Raw genomic sequence first — 25,683 nt, 5'->3', positions numbered from 1 at the left:
TAAGGTTAGACGTTGCCTGCTCTTTACATGCCTCTCAAAACATGACCCTTTTACAAAACAGAGCAATAATTAACTTACCTTACACACAGGATTTTTGGGGGTATGGAAACAAAGTAAGCTAGACATATCATAGTGTGTCTAAGTCACTTTTTCTCAAGTCCAGAAAAAAAATGCATATAAATAAATAAATAAAACATAATTGTAAAGCAAGTAGGGCAAAACATAAACGATGTAGCTCGGTAAAGGGGAGCTTCATGTACTACTCTTGCAACATCAAAATATAAAGTTGCAAAAAATTTAAAATAAATAAAACTATTGTTGCTAATAAGCAGCACATGCCATTTACTTAAGCTTACATATGCCAGGTTGTCTAAATAATATATATGTACAGGGCACCTGGGAGCCTCAGTCGGTTAAGCATCCAACTCTTGATTTTGGCTCAGGACGTGATTTCACGGTTCATGAGGTCTGTGATCACACTGACAGTGTGGAGACTCCTTGGGATTCTCTCTCTTTCTCTCTGCCCCTTCCCTGCTCACAATCTCTCTCAAAATAAATAAACATTAAAAAAAATATATATACATATAATTTCTTTCATATACAAAAGTGATGAATATATTTTCAAATTTTATTTTAAAAAACCCTCTTGTGCTATCCCTTTTGGGTCACACCCTCCCCAGATCTATAACCTCTGGCACCTACTGATCTATTCTCCATCACAACAGCTTTGTCTTTTTGAGGATGCCATGTACACGGAAGCACACAGTATGCAACCTTTTGAGACTGGCTTCTTTCACTCCACATAATGCCTCTAAGAGTCATTCTAATTGTGTGTATCAATAGTTCATTCCTTTTTATTGCATAAATGTACAGGTTTGTTTATCCATTCATCCACTAAGGGACATCAGAGTTGTTTCTAAATGTTGGAGGTTATTAGTTGAACTGCTAAAAACATTCGTGTTTCTGTATGAACACAACTTAACATCTGTCTTGGATAAATACCTAGGAGTAGGATTTCTGGGTCACAGGGTACAATGTATGTTTAATGACTATATATTTGTTTTTATTTTAGAGAGGGAGGGGAGGGGCAGCGAGAATCTTCAGCAGGCTCCACACTCAGCGCAAGCCTGATGCAGGCCTCTAACTCATGAACCGTGAGATCATGACCTGAGCCGAAATCAAGAGTTGGATGCTTAACCAACCGAGCCACCCGGGTGCCCTGGAATTAACAGTCTTCTTGACTGAGGGTGGGGTGTCAGTGCTGTATGTATTCCAGGACTAACCACTTATAATTTACAGATGGATGAGAGATACCCTCCACCACCAACCTTTGTTATGTATACAATGACCGTAAGGTTACGGTTATGGATGTAACTTGATCTAAAATAGGTATCTCCTTATTAATCACCCAACTTCATACAATTATCAAAAATGAACAGGGGAAAATCTCACCCGTAATCTTCGGATCTGGATATCAGAGAACTTTCTCACTCCATTTACGGATGGTACCAAACGATTAAAGAGAGCCTTAAAGAAAAGGAGGAAAAGGGCTTTGAAGTGAGAGGAACCCCCTGCCTTGCCACCTGCATCATCAACACCCAAGGGACCAACAACATTAGTTTGGGTGCTTCAGCCCTTTCAAAAGTGCCTGTGGGCCTCAGGAGCCTACCTTGTCTGTCTGGGTTAGTTCGTGGAACATCCGGGCATCAATGGCTGCAGCCACAAGGTTGTTGGCTGCGGTGATGGCATGGATATCACCAGTGAGGTGGAGATTAAACTACAAAAGAGCAGAGTCTTTTGTCAGTCTTTCACCTTCTCTGACATCTTTCCGATGATCATTGTATCGCAACCAAATCAATCCCTGTGTTAAAGCTAACAGAAACCTGACAGCAGCAGAGTTAGCAAACAAACACCCAGTACAAATCGCTCTTGAAAACATAAATTACAGAGTGTGTAGCCTCACAAGAAATTGGTGTTTACCTGAAGGGACACGTCCTGTAACCACAAACCCCGTACCACCAGCATCAGGAGCAACCACGGGATACTGAGGGCACACTCCTGTCCTTTAGACTGTGAGCACCGAGGGGTTCATGAGGACAGCCCTGTGCCTGTATGCTCATACCATGCTCTCGTGTCTGGAGTTACCGCTCTGAATACACCTTGTGTTGGTCCTTCCCATTCCCATGCTTTGTTTCATCTCTTGCTTAAAAATTATTATTCCCAGTGAAAGCCAGACCTTGAAGTCCTTGTCACGTGAAAAAAACTAAGCTGTCTCACAAGCCTGCATATTAAGATGTTTTCCCCTTTCTGATTAAAAAGAAGTCATTTGTCCACTAAGAACTCTGCACAAAAAAAGTTAATCTCTGTAAGAAAAACTATAAATAAAGGTCCAAATGAAACCAAATTCCAGGCACTTTACCTCTTCCATGGGAATGACCTGGGAGTAGCCACCTCCTGCAGCGCCACCTACAGGGCAGGCCAAGGGTGAGGACTCAGGTTAAGTGTGTTTCTCCACCACTTGCAAATCAAATAAAAGCAAATTGGTTTTCGTCGCTGCTACGCACATGATCTATTTACTTTTTTCAACCATTTGGACAGCTTTGACCAAGTGTTTTCTAATTTTCTTTTACCAGTCTAAAACATTTGATCTCACTCATGCTGAATAGTCTCCGTTGAAATCTGACTCTAAATGACAAAACCATGAACACATACATACCTACTCATTATCTTTAGAGACAGGTTCCCCATGATTCCTAACATTTGTTAAAAGACCCAGCCTACAGTTACATAAAGGCAACTCTGCTCAATTTCGTACTCTCATAAATGCTACGCTGGCATTTTAAAAAAAGGAATGTTTAAAATATACACGCCAAACACAAACACAGAGACTGTACTTCTTCCTAAATAGGAGACACATGTTAGAAAACAGCTTAACTGCTAGCTTTTGCTGGTCTGTTTGGATTATTAACAAAAGACCAGTCAAAAATGTTCTGGTTATCAGTGAGACAAATGTCAATTTGAGGTTTAGATTTTGTGGGTTTTTTGTGAGGCAGAGACCACGCGATGAAAATGGGGCAATTAGTGATAAGAGGAAAAGCAGAATACTGGGTTCAATAAGCAGTGCAAGGGAACAGTTCATTCTGAAGTGGAAAGACGGTTGGTAAGACAAGCTCAGAGTGTACTGAGTCGGGACATTTATAAAATATATTACTACAGGCAGAAGAGCAAAGGTGTGCCCTGTGCAGCAGTCTCTAGAACAAGCAGAATATGTGATGCTCTCACCGAGCACATGAGAACGCTAACTCTACGAACTTACGATTAATGAAAATACTTTAAATGAAAAGAGCATGTTTGCAGTACCACAGCTACCAAAAACGAAAGGTGGAGAGTGAATAGTGACGTCATGTTTTTGTGGAATCAGAAGAAACCCTGTGGGGGCAGTGCTGTTAAAGGGTCTGAAACTGACATGGCACCCACCCTGGCACTTGACAAAGTTACTCTGGGAGTCCCAGCCACTGCTGCTGACAACTGGTGGCAGCGGTAACTATCTCATATTAGAAGAGAAAATGCATACGCTGCGTAGCATAAAACACAGCGCAAAGCATATACTCAGTAACAGTAGGCTTTTCTTATTCCCAACAGGCTGAGACAGCTGTAGGGTGTCTTTGTTTCTAGAAAGTCAGCATGATGATCAGTACCTACGATTACCTTTATTGTTACTGTGACAGTTGACTATTAGTCATAGAAAAGCACCTCTCGCTACATTATTACCCATCCCAGGGAACCCCTGTGCAGTGTCAAATAGTGACAGCAAGAGCTGGGATGATCTGATGAAAAGCCTTCACCAAAAGCATCACAATAGGGGCTGCACCACGAGGACATTCCCGGTGTCTATATGAAGACCATAAGCATTTCTGGGTCAAGCGGACCAGGGGGGACTGAAGGAGAAGCAGTGGCCTCTGGCCACCCAAGGTCTAGTGCTACTAATACCTTTTATTCCAAAGGTGGGTCCCTGAGAAGGCTGTCGCACACACGCAAAGACATTCTGATAAAGATGGGCGCCAAGGGCTTGCACCAGCCCAATGGTAGTTGTGCTTTTCCCTTCTCCCAGGGGCGTTGGAGTTATTCTTCAAGGTGAAAGCAAAAGAGGGAAAGTGAATTTATAGGAATTAAATTTATGTGAATCACTAAGCCAGACCTAGAGAATAATTTTTAACCTGAATAGTAAGGAAGAAGAAAGACCTGAAAAGGTTCTTTTCCAAGAGTCTTACTGAAGTTGCAAAAAAATGTTACATTTAAAAAGACTGTTGTAATTGAACCCCTCGCACTGTGAGGAGAAAATACATTTGATCTTATAGAGACACTGCTATAATTTTAATAGCTCGATGTAATCTAAAAAATTAGCTATTGTGTATAACTCAGCCGAACCATAAAAATAAATGCTCAATACATCTACTGAATAAAAAAATCTGGGGTTGAAAAGAAAAAAGGTGATTCCATCTGAAGACAAGCTTTTAAAACTCAACTCTTTCCCCTACTAGATGGATAACCTTGACAAATTTTCTCATCTCCAAAGGGTTAGAATCTACTCTTAATTACCTCACAGGGTTGCTGTTAAGAGTCGAATGAGACTAAACACATGTGAAAATGCCAAAACCAAATGAAAGAAAACTTCTCATATATATGCTAAGAGGAAATGCCATCTTTGATAATAATAATCAGGATTACGATTCCAAGAGCAAAGGAGTAACAACCATACCCGGTCACCACAACGTATTTTCCATCGGGTTGGTGCTTCAGGCGTTCCAGTGCTGACAGCAGAACCTTGGCCTTTGTCTCACCGTACAATTCTACCTCTTTGGAGAGCAGACCAATTTCCCGAGCCAGGCTGCCAATGGACTTCGGCTTGCAAGATCGTGATATGTCAATGTCACTTACAAGAAACAGAGAAAATATCTATCAATCTTGACTCACTGAACTTTTTTTAAAAACTTTGTTTAATTTTTTTTTTAATGTTTATTTAATTTTGAGAGAGAAAGAGCGTGAGTGGGGTTGGGGCAGAGAGAGGGATACACAGAATCTGAAGCAGGCTCCAGGTTCTGAGCTGTCCACACACAGCCCAACGTAGGGCTTGAACTCATGAACCATGAGATCGTGACCTGAGCTGAAGTTGGACGCTTAACTGACTGAGCCACCCAGGTGCCCCTTTAAAATTTTTTTCAATGTTGATTTTTGAGAGAGAGAGAAAGAGAGACAGCATGAGTGGCAGAGGGGCAGAGAGAGAGGGAGACAGAATCTGAAGCAGGCTCCAGGTTCAGAGCTGTCAGCACAGAGCCCGACACGGGGCTCGAACTCACAAACTGTGAGTCATGACCTGAGCTGAAGTCGGACACTTAACCGACTGGGACACCCAGGTGCCCCGACTCACTGAATTTATTTAACCGCATCCTAGGAATGACCCACCCCGACCACTGATGGCGTTTCTGGAGGAGGCACATATGTAGCCATAGTATCCGTGAGCTAAAAACAGATAATCCACAAAGTTTTAAACCCGTAAAATTTTATTTTTACCTGGGAACAGGTGTCTTGAGATTAAGGCTGTTATACCGGATCGTCCACTTTCCTGGCTTAAATTTCTCCAGGAAACGCTTTGCACTCTCTACTGTGCTCTAAACGAAAGGTCACAAATGGAACTTAGAAGAAGTGGTTATTTTAACTTCCACCTCAATTCCAAATCCCAGGTCACTCCAGTTCAACCACAAAATGAACAGCTTTATGACCCCCCTATAAACATGCTTCAATCCTAGGCATGTTTGAGAGTTTGAGAGTTTGAGCCCCTAGAATCTACAGCCGCTAAAGTGCCCTGGGTTTGCCCCATCTCAGCTTGTGTGTGTATCAACAAGGGCAAGCAAGACAAAGTGCACTTAGCAAAGCTGTGGGTTCGCACTTTCCTTTTCCTGAGGTTCTGATACTCCAGAGTAAATCCCCATTGTGCCATCCCTACCTTGACCTACTAATAGAACTGGTTCTATATCTCTGTTCTAACAGTCCCTTTTTCTCCTTCAATAGATTCACATCCTTACTTAAAAGCAATAACTTGAATTCTGGCAGCTTTTCACAACCATCAGAAAAACTTTTTTTTTTCTGGCATACAACAGTATTAGTTTCAGCTGTACAACACAATGATTCAATATTTGTATATACTGCAAAATAATCACAGTAAGTCCAGTTAACCCCCAGTGCAGAAACTTCCATTCACACGCACCTGCATTAGCATTGCCACCGTCATGGGCCCCACACCGCCAGGAACAGGAGTGATGAAGCCCGCCCTCTCTTTGGCCTCATTGTAGGCCACATCACCCACAACTTTTCTCCCATTCGGTTTTGTATCATCTGGTCAAGGGGGGAAAAAAAGCAAGGCAAGGTCTCACAATTGCAATCATGGTGTTTATTTCCAAGTTAAGTGATTGAGTATGACAGCTTGCACCAATAACTAGAGTTTAGGGTGTGTATTCCCATCAGGCTCAAACATCTACTCTACTAAAAAGCTATAGGATGACAGGTGTTTGCTATTTTCTAGGTAGAAACTTACTTTATCCGCAAAAATTCACAAGTTGCATAAGTGGTGTTTCAGAACCAGGAGAATCCTTTTGCAGTCATGTGGCAAATAAAATACCAACTGTTTTTTATTCTTAAAACCAACTACCCAGTATGTAATGAGCACCTTTTAAAATGTTAATTTGCCAAGGCCTACAAAGGAATTTTTTGGTGCACAAAGCTCCAACTATGTCACAGCTGCCAGATACCGTTTCTACAGCAACTGTCAGCACTTTGTAAGCTCCATGCGTGAGCTGGAGGAACAATTCAACATCCAATTCCAGAGACAAGCAGCTACTTAAATGTATGCAAAAGGCAAAGAATATAATTACGCTTCCCTTAAAAGGAAATCAGAACAACTACAAATCTCACCAGCAAAGAACAGCTATTCGAGAGAACAAAACCCAGTGATGCATCACTGCTCACTCACACAAAGTACCTCCTCTACTTGGCTTCAGTGCACTTCCGGGAGGGGCTGGGGGACAGGGCTAGACCCTGCAGCTCTAAGGCTCCCGAGGCAGGATCTGGTAGGATCTTAGCCATTTCACCTCTTCTGTTTGATCAGATCACCACAACCGACAGAGCAAACTTTAGGATGTAGCCAAAAGTCAGACTTCAAGAGATCTAAGTTCTAGGATCAGCTGACTGCCAGTCCTTAGCCTCTGTGGGCTCCTTCCTGACCAGAAGGCCAAAGATTGCAAAGGACTGACACTACCTATTTCACAAGCTCGCTGAGAATTAAGTCAGAAATTGTGTGCATTCTTGAAATCGAAAAAGCATTCTCTAGGGGCGCCTGGGTGGCTTAGTTGGTTTAGTATCCGACTTCGGCTCAGGTCACAACCTCGCGGTTCGTGAGTTTGAGCCCCGTGTTGGGCTCTGTGCTTTTTTTTAAAAAGCGTTCTCTAAACATAAGGGTTTCTCTTCCCATCCTAGATACATAGGATATTTTCTATATGTACTATAAGGAGCTGGAGAATATCTCTCCTTGGGATAGTTTCAGGTTGCTAAATTATAAAGCAAGCTACCACAGAACATTTCCTCTCAGAACCCTATAGTCATTTCATTTTTTTTATTTAAGTTTTTTTTTAATGTTTATTTATTTTTGACACAGAGAGAGAGAGACAGAGCATGAACAGGGGAGGGACAGAGAGAGAGGGAGACACAGAATCTGAAACAGGCTCCAGGCTCTGAGCTGTCAGCACAGAGCCCGATGCGGGGAACTCATGGACCGTGAGATCATGACCTGAGCCAAAGTCGGACGCTTAACAGACCAAGCCACCCAGGCGCCCCTACAGTCATTTCAAAATGCCAAGGAGCTATGGCTAAGAGCTACTGTACAGGTTTCAATAGTCTAACATGGACATTAGTCTAAAATGCCCTGTACCTCTTCCTATTCATTCATGCTAGTCATTTTAGTGTCTTTATATATAGGAGACATATCAATCACTGTATAACTGCTACACTAGATGAGCTCTGTTTTGCTCCTGAATCAACACTATTAGGGTTGACCCGAGTGCCCTCTGGTATATGGCCAGTGTTTTGTGTAAAGTATGATGTGGTCAGTAGAAAAAGTGACCACTTCTCAAACTAAGTGTATGGTTTCACTAACCAATAAACATTCTGGTTATTTATCTGAGCCCTAGAAGTTCTCTTTCATTGTGAATTATAGGTACAAAATCCAATCACTGAGTTACAGACCAGTGGGTGGACTGGAGGAACTAAATACTATTCTTTGCCAATGTTCATTTTCAAGGCATCATGTTCTGTAATTGGGCCGTATCCTGACTTATATTTTGATTATTTAAATCATTTGCAGGGCATCTGGGTGGCTTGGTCAGTTGGGTGTCGGTTTGACCCTTGATTTTGGCTCAGGTCATGATCTCAGGCCCCATGTCAGGCTCTACAGACAGGATAGAGCCTGCTTGGGATTCTCTCTCTCTCTCTCTCTCTCTCTCTCTCTCTCTCTCCCCTTCCCCCTCCTCATGCTCTTTTTCTCTCAAAAAAACTTTAAAGAAAAAAAGTCATTTGCATGGTCCACGCAGGGATAATATCCTAAGACATTTGCCAAATTAAGAATGAATTAAGGGGGCGCCTGGGTGGCTCAGTCGGTTGGGCGGCCGACTTCGGCTCAGGTCATGATCTCACGGTTGGTGAGTTCAAGCCCCGAGTCGGGCTCTGTGCTGATAGCTCGGAGCCTGGAGCCTGTTTCAGATTCTGTGTTTCCCTCTCTCTGACCCTCCCCCGTTCATGCTCGGTCTCTCTCTGTCTCAAAAATAAATAAACGTTAAAAAAAAAAAAAAATTTAAAAAAAGAATGAATTAAGTTGTTTTTTTTTTTTTTCCAAAAAAAAAAAAAGGAATACTTTTAAGATTCAAGTTCAGAGCAGAAGAGAAACACATAAAAGCAGCCTTCCTGCTTGGCTTACTAAAGATAATTTGAGAAGGAAACAATAAAATCCAGCCTTATCAAAACTTATTTACTAAATACCCCAGATCAGTAAAAACACAGCTGACCAGATATTGATTTGCTCTTACTCATATTTCAACATCTATGTGAGGAATAAATGTGAACAGGATGGGGAGTTTCATGTTTAAGTCAACATTTCATGCCTGTGGGACTCAAGATTCCTATCCAGGTGTTTTTTTCTTCTATCTTCTCAAATCTCTCAAATTCCCCTCCCCGCCCCCCAAAATGCCAAAATGCAGAAATATGATACAGAAGATGCAAGGTTTTAAACAGAATGGGCTTGAATGTCATATCACAAGTACTCAAAGTGAGGAGTTGTAGGAGAGCAATTTATCACCCATTAGATAATTACACTACAAGAAAATGAGTGATCAATTATGAGCTACTGTCTTAAAAGCACGGTAAGGAGAGTGGGAGGGAGGTTAAAAATGGTGAAGGCTTGACAGTGACTAATGTTCCTGGCAGCTTAGTGTCTATGTTTCAAACTTGAGATGGGAAGGGGGAAAAAAAACCCCAATATTCTTGCTGAAACTCCCTTCAACAATTCAACAGGTGGGAGTGCCAGCAGTTAGAGGGCATAAAGCTAGACAAGGAACTGCAGAGACCACGGCTCCAAGGTGGAGGACAGCACAGGACACCACACACAGTAAAAGAGACACCAGGTTCTGTGGGAGGGGAGGGAGGGAGAGAAGGATTTTCAAGAGAAGGAGAGATAGAGAGGAAGTGGCTTAAACTGAAGATCAAAGTAGAGTTTTTCCGACCACATAGCCCAAGGCCTGCCCTGGTGTGTGATGCACAGAAACAGCTGTCTGATGAAAGGCTGTTCCTTTCTTGAATCTGTGAGGCACAGTTATTCACTGTATCGTCCTGTCAAATTTTGAAAACATCACCACGAGGGAATCACCCACTGCACAGAGGATGCGGGGATAGAAGCCGCCAGGGACAAGCAAGGCGCAGGCAGAGAAGGGCACGTGGTCCACTCGGCAACACGTGAAGACACGTGTTCAAAAGTGGTGTGAGATAAACGGCCACAGAGCTGGCTGAAACCAGGGTGGGGCTGAGGAGTTTGACAGGTAACGTGGGAGGAAGAAGCTCCACGTCAAGACCCACCAACACGGCAAGAACTCGCAGATGGATGTGCGTGGGAGTCAGCTGGCCGTGGGAGACCAGTAACCGACGCACAGCAGGGCATCCACCTGCGAGGGTTAACACTCACTGGAGACACCGAAGACAGAAGACAGGGAAAATTTCCGATATTTAAAAACGAATCTGACACAGGGAACAATTGGGAGGGGATGACGGTGCGCTGGCTTTACTCTCTCTGCCTGGAAGGGTCTGGGCCCAAGCCTTCTCAGTAAAGCCCTCCTATGGGAGTCTTGGCGAAGCTAGCCCCTCTCCTGGAGGCACCCGAGCATTCTGCAAAGATCACGCTGCATTTTAAATCCACTCATCCTTTGTTAAAAAGGGTTAGGGTTAGCACTTCGAGCCTGAAACGGGACAAGAGGTTCTCACATAGGCTTCACGTGATGACCTAGATGTCTTCCTCTGCCCACCCTACACCAGACAGCACCTGCATCCTCCAGCAGCACTCACCCGGGATATAATTGATCCCACAGTCGATGACTATTGCCCCAGGCTTGATCCACTCCCCTTTTACCATTTCTGGCTGACCAGTTGCAACCACCAGGATGTCACCTTTATTTACCTAGGAAAAGAGGATTTTGATTTGAGAAATTAAACAGTGAGACATAAAACAAACAAACAAATAAAAATGTACATGTGGAACAGACATCCCTGAGCTTTGTATGAACTTGTTCAATGTCATCAGCTATTTTATGCAGACCACACACCACGTCTGACAGTTCCTATGCTGGGCTCATTCCTCCATGTGCCAAAATGCTCCCCGCTACTAAAATCTTCCCGAATGGGGAACGTGATGAAAACACGTAGGGCAGGGAGGAGCACTGGCTTGGAGCCACAGGCCCGGCTCTAAATTACGAGGCGTTGGGAGGCTGCCCCCTCTCCTATGCAGTACGGGGACCAGCACCTCCTGCAGACCACTGCTTCGGGGGGATTAAAAGAGAAGGTGCGGGGGCGCCTGGGTGGCTCAGTCGGTTAAGCGTCCGACTTCAGCTCAGGTCATGATCTCATGGTCTGTGAGTTCGAGCCCTGCGTCGGGCTCTGTGCTGACAGCTCAGAGCCTGGAGCCTGTTTCGGATTCTGTGTCTCCCTCTTTCTCTGACCCTCCCCTGTTCATGCTCTCCCTCTGTCTCAAAAATAAATAAATGTTAAAAAAAAAAAAAAAAAAAAGAACAAGATGTGACAGGGGTCCAGGGGACCACCGTCCACATCCCCCTCAGGAGCACCTCCACCTCTGAGGCCCCCACTGTGTCACACATCTGTGATCTGGCTGCTGTGATCCACCCCAGTTTCCATACTGCGAATCCCTACCTTCCCACGAGGCAGACCGGTAAAGAATACGATCAGAACAAAATCTGTACAACCTGGGCAAGTTTTTAAGTAGAATTTGTTTCTTCATCATGTAAAATGAGACAAGAATTGAGGGAGTTGCTGTAGGGGTTAAATGAGATATTGAATGAAGTACATGGCAGTTTCTGCACTCAAAACCAGGTGAGAACGCCCACCGCACATGTGTGCACACAGGCACACACAGAACCCTTCCACTCGGCTGCGGTCCCCTTACCTCCTCGCCTAGGTTGGCGGTCTTGGAGTGGCAGGTGGTCACTGTGGCGTGGTTCCACAGAAGCAGGTCATGCATGGGCGCACCGACTATCTTACTGCGCCCGACCACCACGGCGTGCCTTCCAGCAATCTGCACCCCTGAAAGAACAGCCAGGGTGAGTCAGAGTGTGGGGAGAAGTCGCCCTCTTCACACACCGCCTAAATGGGAAAATTCAGAACAAGTGCACAAACACGGGTTCTGAGCATCAAACAGAAATCTTCCTAAAAACATCCCTTCTTTGGCAATAATAGTCTCAGCTCTAGGGTTTCAGCTGCAAATTGGGACTTATACTGTGCCTTTCTTGCTGTGGGTTTTGGGGAGCAGACTAAGCCAAGATCCATTCATTGAGTCATAGGAGAGTGGGAAGAAAACCTACACTCAAAGAAGAAAGAAACCCTGACATACAGCTAAACAGCCATATGGAAGACAGTAGATTTACTTACATGGGAAAAATAGTTACAACAAATAGGGTACATATGACGTGCTGGACAGAAGCAAAGGAAATTAGAGGAGTATCAGTAATTCTTTCCAGCTCTGGTAAGTTTATTTATGTAGTTCCTCATCCAGATTTCTCTTTTGGCATAGGGCCTGAGCCACAGGATTATTTGCAGGGAAGTGATAAAGGGGAACTTTAAATGTAGCAGAAAGCTTTCTTTTTTGATGACTCAGCATCCATTCTTCTGGCACTATCCCAATGTCCTTTCCAGGACTGACATACTCTACTCATTAAAGGAGATGATCTGGGTACTCCCCCACATTTTTTTTTTCTTTTTTAAATATTTTGTTTATTTATTTTGAGAGAGAAAAAGAGAGAGGGAGAGAGAGAGCGAGCACATGATCACAGGAGGGCAGACAGAGAGGGAAAGAGAGAATCCCAAGCAGGTTCTGTGAGTCAGCATAGAGCCCAATGTGCAGCTCAAAGTCACAAACCATGAGATCATGACCTGAGGTGAAATCAAGAGTTGGACGCTTAACCGACTGAGCCACCCAGGCGCCCCTCACTCACATTTCTGTCCCTGGCCAATGAGAGCTAATCGTATGACTGTCAGGCACAAGGCTGGAGATGCTCGGGGCAGCCAAGGAGAGCCCAAGAATGAGCCACCACAAGAAGAAAGCAGGGGTAAGACCTCAAAGACTCCACCTGAGCTCCTCTATGCAGCCCGGCTTGAGTGGACTCTTGCTTATTTAAGGTGGCTTATTTTAAACTGTGCTTCCTGTATAACATTAATTTTATTCAAAAAAGATAAGCTTCTATGTAATGCTAATATCATAAGCATCTAGAAGTAAAGCCCTCAAAGTCTGAGGTGTCTGAAAGGTACCTTATTATAGACTTTCGAGGATTCAAAGAAGGACTTGAAGCTGTGTTGGGGCAGAGAAGCTGCTGTGGCTCATGGGATTTGCTTCTGTAATGCATCGTTTGCTAAATATGCTTTAGAGTACATAAATTTAGTTGGAGGACTGAACAGTAATAGCTGTCCCGAGGCTTACAGCTTAACCTTTTCTTGCCAACCACAGAAAATTTTCATATACGTTGGCCAGCATTTTCCACTTGAAACTTCTGATCCACTTCCTTTAAATAGGACACATTTCCTGGTAAAAAATAACCTCTGCAAAAAGTGTTCATGATGAAATTAAAATACCAAGATGTTGACTAGGTGGTGGGGTAATATGGCCAACTGTTCAAGAGATCTGTTTCCAGCCATCTGTCGAGTCCTCAAACTCAACTCAGCGCCCATGTGGGGGGTTGGGACTTTTCACTTTGTCTGAATTCTTAGGACTCTGTAAGTTACTTTTCCATAAAAAGCAAACTTCTTTGAAAACAAACAAACAAAAACTAATAAAAACAAAAACAAATAACTAAATAAATAAATTTCGTTGAACTCAAATAACCCTGAGCTCACATCTTGACATGGCTGCCTCTGGGACAAGTTATGCGTCTCTCGGAGCCTGTTTTCTCAAGCTGTCAAACAGTAACAGTACCTAATCCATAGAGCTGTCGAAAAAGTTGAGAATTTAGGAAAAGCCCCCAGCCGACAGGTCGTTGTGCCAATCAAGTCCATTCATTTAGGGCCCACAGTGTACCTCCCCCTTACCTCCATGGGTCAAGACCAGACCCAAGAAATGGTGCTTTGTTTTCACATTTGTTTTTACCTGTCTCTTTGATGAGCTCCAAGCATCCTTTAGGTGTACAAGGGATGAAACAGTCATGGAGGTCACCTCTAGCAAGTTTTCCAGCACTGATGCTAGTCAATCTAAAACAATTAAAGCAATGAAGGGAGAAATAAAGATAATTAGATGTCTTTACTCTCCAGAAGCACATATGGTTTGTTCTGGAAACAGAAATATAATTGGAATCACGCAACGTGATACAGAGAGCCGAGGCACACTCACCCATCCACATCCTTTTCGGGTACAATGGCATTGACCACTGCTTCGGTGTTAATGGGATTCTCTGAATCTAAAGGTAGCTGCACTATGAAACCATGTACAGTGAGGTCTTCATTCAACAATGTAACGTACCTCAACACCTAAAAGAAATAGCGCACACAATTTGTGTTATACACAGAAACCAAAAAGGTGGAGAAACACTTTTTGGTTGCCCTATTTTCCCCCAGGAGTTTAATCGCAGTCCTCTTAGAATGTACCTCCCCTTGAACCTGAGAGCAATTCTAACACCATATGTAATCTTCAGTGTCTGCTAAGAACACCATCAAGAAAAAGAGCTAAGAACTTTAATAGCAATAGCCATGTTACTCACCCAAACCAAGATCTGTGATGACAGAAACGTTCTATAATGTGCCCTTTACCACACAGTAATGTCTACTGAATGCTTGTAAACATGGCTAGCACAACCAAGGAATTGAATTTTACATTTTGTTTCATTCTAATTAAACGGCCACAGGGGGCTAGTAGCTACCCCACTGGACACAGAACGTAGAACATTTCCATGACCTCAAGAAGTTCTTTCTCCCTCCTGCCCCTTCACAGTTACCCCTGCACCCTCAGGCAACTACACTTCTGAGTTTAATCACTCATGACCTGTTTGGCCTATTCTTGAACATCACATAAATGGAATACATATTTGGTTTTTATTTATTTATTTTTAAAACATTTTTTTTTAACGTTTATTTATTTTTGAGACAGAGAGAGACAGAGCATGAATGGGGGAGGGTCAGAGAGAGGGAGACACAGAATCAGAAACAGGCTCTGAGCTGTCAGCACAGAGCCCGACGCGGGGCTCAAACTCATGGACCGTGAGATCATGACCTGAGCCGAAGTCGGCCGCTTAACCGACTGAGCCACCCAGGCGCCCCCATATTTGGTTTTTAAAAGACAAACAGCTACAGGTCCAGGATTGGTTTGTAGTGAATACTGCAGGGGGTTTGAAGCAAAAGATACTGTGATCACGCACTGAGTATACACACAGCCATACCCCAGGATGGCACCATTTACTCTGGGTGTTTCAGAAATTTTCTGGAAGCAGAGTCTGCAAAGAAAGAATTACCTCGAGGTCTTTCATATGGTGAATGTACCAATCCCTAAAATTCCACTAAACCAAAGACCAGAGATGAAAGCACTTTAGCTGCCCCTCTTAACAGTCAATTCCTCACAGCTCACCTCAGATTCTGTGGCTGTTCTTGGTAACTTAATGTGCGTGGCTTTGATCCCAATCTGTAAAAATGAACATTTAAAACAGGCAAGAGAATGTCAGACATGGGCCCATTTCTTTTAACCAATATGACTAACAAATCAGATGGCCTTAGTCACCCTTTCACCCTTGTATGCTTGCTTTTATTTATTTAAAGAGAGAAAGTGTGTACGCGCGCACACACACACACACACACACACACACACACACACACACAAAGCAAGGGAGGGGCAAAGAGAAAGGGAGAGAGAATCCCAAGCAGGCTCCGCTATGCTAGGGCAGAGCCCAACACGGGCTCGATCTCGAGAACCGTGAGATCATGACCTGAGCTGAAATCAAAAGTCAAACACTTAACTGCTTAACTGACTGAGCCACCCAGGCACCTCACACCCCCGTATGGTCTGAAGAATGAGTCTCTCACTTTGACCCATTCATCCTTTACTTGTTCATTGTCACCACTGTACTAAAGCAATTTCACGTCCACTGTTCCTGCTCTTTGGGAAGTCGGCACATCACTGATTAGAAAACATTCCAGGGTAACCGGAGGCTGCAGCTTCAGCCCTGCATTTCTGACTCAAACCTGCTATGGGCAATGAAAGCTTTTACAGGGAGGGCACAAAGGGCACGGGGTCACCAACAAGACTGGGGAGGGGGTGGGCTGGGGGTGATGGCGCTGCCATTCCGGGCTTTACCTCTTCCGCAGCCTTCAGCTTCACATTTATATAAAGATTAGAATCATCTCTGTCGCCAACCTAGAATAATAAATACATGCAAATCAGACGATCAAGGAAAGGCAAAGTGTACAGAAAAGCTTCTAAAGTTTTAGTTTTGATAAAAGGAATGTTTAATCATGAGATTCTTGTTGCAGAGGACTTCACAGGAGAATAGGAGAATGTTGGGGCAGAATGGAGATATGAACACAGTGGTGTTACCAATCCCTCCCCAAACAAGGCCCACCCTGATTCCCACTGAAAAAGCCACAAGGCAAAAAAAAAAAAAAAAAGTAATAAAGGAGGGGACATCTGCATCTGCCATGGGAACTAAACAAAGGAGCCACAGGCTTGCCTGAAACATGTGGAATCTGCCTTGGAGCTGCCGTACAGAACCACAAAACATGGAGGGTTAAACTGTCATCAGGCAAGAGAAACACCATAGCTGTGGGAGTCAGGAAAACCCAGAAGGTATATTCGGCACCCTCTCTCCCACCCCCCAGCCCCCGGGGGCAGTGGAAAATTCTCTTGCCCAGTTACACAGAGAAGAGAAACCCGCTGGGGTGGAGCTAATCCTAGCTTACTCGGAAGAGCTATGTGAGGCAGAGGGCATTCCGCTGCCCTCAAGACGGAGAGCAAAGTGTGGTGCAGGAGCAAACCCTCTGACTACCATGCCGGTCTCACTGGGTTCCCTCAGCTTCTCTAATCATGAACATACTTAAGAGTTTTTCACTGTTGGCCATATATCTGTAAATTTTTATTTTACAACTATTTTTCCACGTTCTCGTGATCAACAGTAAGTTCGATTTCTCCCAAAACTGCAGAGGGGAAAAATGGTAGGTCCACTGATACCACAGATAACAGACGCAGGACTCCTTTTACGAGGACAACCGCACAGAAAGAAGGGTGAGCGCTTCCAGTCCTTGTCATGTTGATGGGGTTCCTGGAAGCTCTCCTCAGGGTCATAGAACCTGGCCTTCCTCTTAGCTTCGGCTGTCCCTTATACAGATACTTCTCAGTTCTGCCTGCACTCATCTGAATTTCAAGAGTCAGATGAATCCTTTGACGGGAATTTGATTTTTCTATGGGTTACCTGCTTCCTGTGGGGGCATCCCCAGAATTTCAGAGCCTCTCCTGTTTCTTCTTCAGTCATTTTCTGTGTGTTCCTTGCCCCTATCATTCAAGCCCTCACTGATTCAGTTACCACATTAAACATACTCTGGGATTCTTAGATCTAAGTAGGAAAGGAGGTGGTTCCAAACACAACAGTATTGTTCCTCTCATTATCATTAATATTTAAACTACATTTATTTTTTATTTTAGAGAGAGAGCGTGTGCTGTGTGCACGAGTATGACTAGGGGAGAGGGGCAGAGAGGGGGGAGAGAATTCCAGGCAACCTCCATGCTCAGCACAGAGCCCAAAGTGGGGCTCAATCTCACAACCCTGGGACATGATCTGAGCTGAAGTCAAGAGTTGGACGCACAACCACAATTTGCCACCCAGGGGCCCCTACAATTAGTTATTTAAACTCAATTCTGAGATTAGATGGTTTTGTTATTCACTGCCAGACATTTTTAAACCACAACTTCTCTGTTCTATAGTTCATCTTCATACATCCCCCAGGTAGCGGAAATGCAACTTTAAGTCACTTTCCCAGAAAAGGTATGTGGGCATTTTTCTGAGTCTATGTGTATCTGAAAATATTTTTCTGCTGCGTTTGCCCTCGAGAGGATTTACCTGGCTGAATCTGGAGTCACGAAGTTTTCCTTCATAAATGCTATCTTCAGCATCTAGTGGTAAGTCTCAAGTCTTTTGTTGTGGTTCTTTTACAGGTAACTGCTTTCTGTCTGCATATTTCTGAAAGAATTTTTCTAAAACTCCAAAACCAAGGGCACCTGGCTGGTTCAGATGGTGGAGTAAGCGACTGGCTCTTGGTCTCAGGGTTGTAAGTTTGAGCCCCAGACTGGGTGTAGAGATTACTTAAAACTGAAATCTTTTAGGGGCACCTGGCTGGGTGGTGACGGTAAGCGTCTGACTCTTGATTTTGGCTCAGGTCATGACCTCATGGTTCATGAGTCCTTGCCCAGCGTCAGGCTCTGTGCTGACGATGCAGAGTCTGCTTGAGATTCTCTCCCTTTCTCTCTCCGCCCCTCCCTTGCTCTCTCTGTCTCTCTCAAAAATAACACATTTTTAAAAGATGAAATCTTTTTTTAAAAAATTCCAAAACTGCCACCAGTTTTAAAAATAAAGTGCAATAGTTATGATTACAAGCATGTATCAAAGTTTTAAGGTAAGCCTCATGCAAAGGAAAAGACCTCCTAAAGCCTCTCGGTATGGACACGTCATAGGGGAAAAGGTTACACAATCGCTGGTAGACTAGATGCGGAAAGAATGTTTAGCTGAAAAACAGTAGATTCTTGACTGACAGTCAAGTGAGTAGGTGGAAGACTGGTTTCCGAGAACAAATCTTAATCCCATCACAGTTTATCAAGAAAATCACTGAAGCACTTTATCAGTAATGCTAATTTCCTCCCTGAAAAAGGTGAATTGCATTATTCTAAAAAGGTCCTATCCCAGAATAAATTGGGGACTTTTTTTTTTCTTAACACCAACAGTCTGCAAACTATTTCTGTACAGGGTCAGACAGTATGTATTTTAGCTTTTGGGGGCCACATACTCTGTCGTATATTCTTCTGCTTCATTCTTAACGGCTTCCAAATTGGGCAGCATTTGGATGGGGCCCCAGTTTATACTGATCCCTGCTTTATGCCATAAAATATCTTGGGTGTTGGCCTATTTATCAATTTTTCTTTCTGCTTCAGGAACCTTCTGTAGATATTCAGACCAGTTGAGTTTATTTGTTTTATTGTTTTGTCCATGTCTTTTGTGAGGGCTGAATGAGTTACTATATATAAAACACTCTGAATAATTCCTGATAGGAAGCAACTAATGAATTATATTATTAATAATGAATATTTTATGTTGTAAAGGGATAGAAATACAGCCTCAATTTGATCTCTTATAGTGAAAAGTCAAGTCTTAATTTCCTTTAAGTATTCAGTTGTTTGGGAAGTCACCAGTCCATTGTTCTTTAAAAAAAAAAAAAAAAAATCCAACTTTTAGGTGTATATACCTGGACCAGATCACAAATATCCTTGACTGCAATGCTAAGGAATTAGGAAAACAAAAAGGAAAAGCAAATGGGGGTAGAGATAGACAGACCGGGGTTCACATCCCAGACGCAGGCACTTCCTGACTGGTTTGGGGCAAGTACCCACGATCTTTTGAGCATCAGTTACTGTGACTATAAGGAAACGCGATTATAGGCTAGTATGCAACTCAGAACAACTAGAAATATATACAGACCGTTTGGACTACAGCAGACACTCTGTATAAGCAGTACTCTCACTCCTGTAAAGGACAGGGTGTGTGTGGCTGGATGATTGTGGGTCCTGCAGCAGCAGCTAAAGACAGGCTGGAAGGGTCCAGATTAGAACCCTAAAACCTGTAAGCAGGTGACTGTAGTGGCCCCAGAGGGTGAAAGCAGTACAAACTGAAAGAGCTTATGAGAGGCACAATCAGTAGCATGGCATTCACTAAGGGGACTCAAGAGAGTGAGGGAGAGAAATCCTAAAGAGAAGAGTGCAGGTTTCTGGTTGAGTGTGTGGGAAGATGGTGTCAGTCATCAGGAGGGAAAAAAAAACAAGAGGTCCAAGGTAGCAGGGACGTGATTACAACATAATATGTAAACCTTGCATCAGGGAAAGATGTTGTAAACTTTGGTGCTGAAGTGCAAGATGAAAATACTCTAACACTGTTTCACTGGCAGCAACACAGAGGAGACAAGCTGCAGAAGTGTTTATGTAACAAAAAGTCTCGCAATCAATAAATTTGAAATACGAGTTCAGAAGTTGATCTTAAAAACGGGGGGAAAAATCCCAATATTGCTAATATTGGGATTTTTTTTTAATCCTTTCTGAAATCTTCTGAAAAGGTTTATAGAAATAGAGTTCTTGCCTACCACGTTTCCTCTTTCTACACTAAACAATTCACAAGAATAAGTCAAGAAATAACTGGTCTCCCAAGCGAACCAAGTGAATGCCCACAACATATACCTTTGATTCTCATTAATCTGCAAAGAAATGAAAAGCCCACCACAGGCGAGAACACACCCAGGCCTGTGTGCTTTTCTTCTCGGCTAAGGCCTCCTGGATAATGAACAGCAACAGGGGGAAATATTTAAGAACCATTCACTCTGGAATTCTTGATGAACATGGAACAGAAAACTTAGTAAGGGATTAAATGATAACATGTGGAGACACACACAGAAATGTGAAGTGAGGAAGCAGCCATCTCTGAAGGGAATTTCAAACGAAAGTTATCGGCTTCCTGTCATCCAAGTCAACCCTTCAAATGTGCGTCTGTCCATGTGTCCATCTGACAAAACATTTATTGAATGCCTCCTACCAATTTGTTGAAGGCGTCCTACTGGGTGAATCTGGAGCTCAGGAAGAAACCCTGGACAGAGGCCTCAATCAGGAAGGACTCTCCCGGGTAGCCATGGAACCAGGTGAGCTCACTGAGGGAAGGAATAGGTGGAAAAGGGGTTTTGTGGCTGTACCCTATGGCATCCAAATGGTTCAGGTATCAGGAAAATAAGGAACAGGAAGCAAAGGAGATCAGAGAAGGAAGGGAAGTGAGAGTTTTCCAAGAAACCAAGAGTCCAGAATTCAGAAGAAGCCCGGGTTTAGAAGTTACTGACCTATGGGAATGCAAACTGGTGCAGCCACTCTAGAAAACAGTATGGAGGTTCCTCAAAAAACTAAAAACAGAACTACCCTACAACTCAGCAATTGCACTACTAGGCATTTATCCAAGGGATACAGGTATACTGTTTCGAAGGGGCGCGCATGCGGCCCAATGTTTAGAGCAACACTATCGACAATAGCCAAAGTATGGAAAGAGCCCAAATGGCCATTGACAGATGAATGGATAAAGAAGATGTGGTGAATACATGTACAATGGAATACTACCCGGCAATTAAAAAGAATGAAATCTTGCCATATGCAACTACGTGGACGGAACTACAGGGTATTATGCTAAGCGAAATTAGAGAAAGACAAATATCATATGACTTTACTCATATGAGGACTTTAAGACACAGAACAGATGAACATAAGGGAAGGGAAGCAAAAAGAATATAAAAACAGGGAGGGGGACAAAACATAAGAGACTCTTAAATATAGAGAATACACAGGGTTACTGCAGGGGTTGGGGGAGGTGGGATGGGCTAAATGGGTAAGGGGCATGCATTAAGGAATCTACTCCTGAAATCACTGTTGCACTATATGCTAACTTGGATGTAAATCCAACAATAAACTTTTTAAAAAAGAAAAAAGAAAAAAAAAAAAGAAGAAGTGACTGACCTAGAGCTGGTATTGAGAGCCAGGTTAAACTGCCAGATTTGGGGCAGCTTACCCACTTTTGAGGGAACCCCGAGACCCTTTCAAGTGCCAGACTACTTTATAATGATACCGTGATGTCATCTGCCTTTTTCACATCTGTATGGAGGCTGCAAAGCCAATGGTGGGTGAGACTTTGCACAAATCAAGGCAATGGCACCAAACTATACTAGTCACTGCCACACTCTCAGTAAAAACAGATGCCAATTTCACTTAAAGTGCTCTCGATCGCTTCTCGGCCTTTTGGCTTAGATCAAGTATAGAAATGCTCTCGATGAAGCAGTAAAAATGATTAATTTTATTAAACCTCAACCCTTGAATACATGTCTTTTATATCCTGTGTGGGGAACTGGGAAGGGCTCATCAAACACTCGTGCCCCACACAGAAGGTGTGGTCTCCAGGAAAAGCCCTGTGCTTTTTCTCCTGGCCAGCTGAACTGCCACAGTTTTACATGGAACGCTATCTTTACTTGAAAAAACAGCTGACAAACAATGATTATTCATGCTTGAATATTTGGCAAATATTTTCTCAAAACTGGACAGAGCGAGCCTGCTACTTGAAGGAAAATAGCTTAATAGTATTTGTTGCCAAAGGTAAAATCTGAGCTTTCAAGTGAAAATCAGAAGTTTTTTTATCCACTCCTGTGAGCTCCACAAGCTTCTCAATAATCAAAGACTCTTCTGATAAGTTTGTTGTGATACTAATGATTGTGCTTTTCTTTACATTGCATAATGAAATGTGTTAACATTCAGAAGATCTGCATAATTCAGTGAACCATTATTTTCTAAATGAGGAATGAAGACAAAACAAACCAAGCATGGGTAAATATCCATTCAAACTGCAACATAAAGCAGTGGGTTTGGATGTAACCAAGCAGGAGAGAGTTCACTGCAGTGTCAGATTCCACATTGCAACTAAACTATAAAAACTTACTGAGTCCTGTTGTAGTAACAAAAGTATCCACAATTACCTGGGAAGACTACAAAAACAAACACAAAACAACAACAAAAAAACCCTCTTCCTTTTTACAACTATACATCTATACAAGTCCAGATTTTCTTCATATATTTCAATCAAGCCAACATGTAGCAAGAGGTTGAACACAGGAGCAGATGGGAATCCAGGTGTCTTTCATTAAGCCAGATAGTAGAGTACAAAATAATGCCCCTCTTCTCACTAAATTTTGCTTTTATTTTATTTTTAAAATTTTTAAAAATGTTTATTTATTTTTGAGAAAGAGAGAGAGAGAGAGCATAAGCTGGGGCAGGGCAGAGAGAGAGGAAGACACAGAAGCCCAAGTAGGCTCCAGACTCTGAGCTGTCAGCACAGAGGCCAAAGCGGGTCTCAAACTCATAAGCCGTGAGATCATGACCTGAGCTAAGTTGGACGCTTAACCAACTGAGCCACCCAAGCTCCCCTCAATTTTGTTTCCTCAAAGTTATTTTTTTTCATAAGAATGTTACTCATTCTAACATATAATAAACTTACTATTGATATTTTAAAACGTATAAATATTTAAAAACATTTTAGCTTCTGATACAGTATACATCAATGGGTGAATCCATATAAACAAAAAGTCCTTAAGGTCTTAAAATTTTTTAAGTGTAAAGGGATCCCGAGACCAAAGGTCTAGGGACATTGGACTACGGAAGAGGTGCCCCCAGAGAATAGCAGACGCCAGGATACAGCAACATGTACAAGCTGAGCTGAAGAAGAGCGGCCTGCAGAGAGAGGCTGAAAAGGTATGAGGAGGTTTCACGAAACCGAGAAAGAGAGAAAGAGAGAAAGAGAAAGAGAAAGAGAAAGAGAAAGAGAAAGAGAAAGAGAAAGAGAAAGAGAAAGAGAAAGGAAGGAAGATGTGTGAAGTGCTTGCTGTCTGAAGGGCTACTCATGAGTTGGGAAAAGAGGATATTCGTGCAAATACACTATCATAATACCTGTAAAATTGCCAGGCCTGGTGTAAAACCGGGAATTTGCTCCTTCATCTGAGTGACTTGGTTCTTCAGTCTCTCCCTTATTTGCCTAGAGAAAAAGGAAAGGTTGGAATTAACACTGAATGTCTCAAGCGCAAGTAAGTCATTTAAAAGAGGCCGTTTCTCTTTTAAATTAAAAATACCTCCCTTGAATAGACATTATCTGGTATAATTGAGGATATTACGGATATGCATCCATTTTCCAGGACTCAAGTAGATGTGGATCTTAGATTCTAACTCCTAACTACACTGACTGGGCCATGTGGAATGAGGACATTTAGTTTAAAACATATTAGTTGACGGCATTCAAAATCATAGAGTGAATAAATGAAAACTTGAACCAACACTTCTGGAAGGCTGTTAATCTTCATCTTTTTCAGCATTCCCCCTCTCCAGGTGCTAAATGAAAAACTTTTGCAGGAAAGAACTACAGCTCACACCTGCTCAACTTTCCCTGCTAAGATGATCACAGGGTACCCACATAAGGCTGAATGACAATCAATGAATCACACTCCAAAGTCAATATGAATTTATAAATATATTCCAATTCAGAAAAGAATTTTCCTTACAGAAGAATTTAACACAAAGTTAAAAGTATAACCTCTCATGAAACAAAGGACAAATCAATTTACCAACAAACAACTTCTTGACAATACATCAAGTACATTAGATTACATCATTCGCCTTTCTTCATCTCAACCACATTTGACATACGAAATATATATGGACATTACAAACATCTCTTCCCTCTTTCTGACTTGATTAGTTCCTGCTCCAGTCCTCCACACTTATAAACAACGGACATAAATAGGCACAGGTGTTACAAGAAATAGATTATTTGGATTAGCCTCATCAATGGTAAGAATGTTGAATGATACAAGAAGTCATACTTAAGACTTCAAAATTGTATTTCTGATGAAGTTTTGAGGTGATGGGGGGGTTCATGGAGTCTGGAGCCAACAACCAAGAAAGAATTCTTTAAAAAAATTTTTTAACGTTTATTTATTATTGAGAGAGAGAGACAGAGACAGAGCATGAGCACAGGAGGGGCAGAGAGTTGGGGAGACACAGAATCCAAAGCAGGCTCCAGGCTCTGAGCTGTCAGCACAGAGCCCAACACAGGGCTCGAACTCACAAACTGCCAGATCTTGACCTGAGGTGAAGTTGGACGCTTGACCCACTGAGCCACCCAGGGGCCCCAACCAAGAATGAATTCTTAAAGACATCTTTGGAGCAAAAAGGTGATTTTATTAAAGCAAGGGGACAGGACCCGTGGGCAGAAAGAGTTACACTGCAAGTGTAGGGGGTGACCATTTTATGCAATCGGGAGAGATAAAGTCAAGAGGGAGTTTCCAGACTTTCACATGCTGGAGGCCTAGCTATTGTCAAGCTAAGGTGGTTTTCCCTCTAGCAAAGCATTAACTTTAAGACACTAGGGAGTTCCTGGACTTTAGGCTATAATGGGATTGCCTTTTTCTGGTAAACTGGTGGAGACTCTTATCAGTTTAACCATTTGTTTTTTGTCCTTTCCATATTTTTGGGTAGCCTGGGAGTGTCCAAGGAATATTATACATGTCCCACTGGTGGGGGCGGGGGTGGGGTGGGCTTGCTGTTAGCCTGCACCTTGACCTCGGCTTGCCCCACATTCCCTCATCATCTCAAGCTTGTGACCTTATTTTTAAAAATCATTTTGTATCAATTATCCCATACAATGATATAGTTCAAAAGAATGAACAGATTGTTGGATTTTTCTATCAGAGATTTGACCTGGAGATCACAGTTCTGCTCGAACACAAGAGAACAGGAAACACGTGGCATTTCCACTGGCCCTGCCTCTGAAACTCCCCAGCAGTCCTAGCCTTGGCTGCCTCCCCACCAGGACAACTAGGTGTAGTGCTGGGCTACTCAACTCTCTCCTGTCCCCTCCCTTCCCTCCAACCATTATAGTAACACAAAGGCCTAGGCACAGGTTCCTACAGGTTCTCCTTTAGCCCTCCCAACCCAAACAAAGCTCACTTGGGGGGGAACCATTGCCAGGCACAATGTAAGACATTAACAGGAACCATGAGAGGAAACAGCTC

General features: G+C 42.9%; 1 protein-coding gene across 2 annotated transcripts in view; it reads right to left on the bottom strand.

Annotated features, from left to right (window-relative positions):
• MTHFD1 (methylenetetrahydrofolate dehydrogenase, cyclohydrolase and formyltetrahydrofolate synthetase 1) overlaps positions 1–25,683 on the bottom strand; it is a 68,620-nt gene that overhangs the window by 23,267 nt on the left and 19,670 nt on the right. For both annotated transcript variants that reach the window (XM_042943465.1, XM_042943464.1), the window contains 14 exons: positions 23,567–23,651; positions 16,148–16,207; positions 15,425–15,478; positions 14,198–14,334; positions 13,958–14,058; positions 11,768–11,904; positions 10,657–10,768; positions 6,266–6,393; positions 5,572–5,669; positions 4,760–4,933; positions 3,991–4,127; positions 2,420–2,466; positions 1,670–1,777; positions 1,453–1,527 (listed from right to left, as the gene is read on the bottom strand). In XM_042943465.1, the coding sequence (XP_042799399.1) occupies positions 1,453–1,527; positions 1,670–1,777; positions 2,420–2,466; positions 3,991–4,127; positions 4,760–4,933; positions 5,572–5,669; positions 6,266–6,393; positions 10,657–10,768; positions 11,768–11,904; positions 13,958–14,058; positions 14,198–14,334; positions 15,425–15,478; positions 16,148–16,207; positions 23,567–23,614 (1,416 nt within the window). In that variant the 5' untranslated portion in view covers positions 23,615–23,651. The remainder of the gene's footprint in view (positions 1–1,452; positions 1,528–1,669; positions 1,778–2,419; positions 2,467–3,990; positions 4,128–4,759; positions 4,934–5,571; positions 5,670–6,265; positions 6,394–10,656; positions 10,769–11,767; positions 11,905–13,957; positions 14,059–14,197; positions 14,335–15,424; positions 15,479–16,147; positions 16,208–23,566; positions 23,652–25,683) is intronic.

This window comes from Panthera leo, chromosome B3, assembly GCF_018350215.1.
Source record: "Panthera leo isolate Ple1 chromosome B3, P.leo_Ple1_pat1.1, whole genome shotgun sequence".
NCBI classification, from domain to species: Eukaryota; Metazoa; Chordata; class Mammalia; order Carnivora; family Felidae; genus Panthera; species Panthera leo.
Note: the sequence above shows the minus strand (reverse complement) of the source record. Positions and strands in the feature narration are given on the sequence as shown.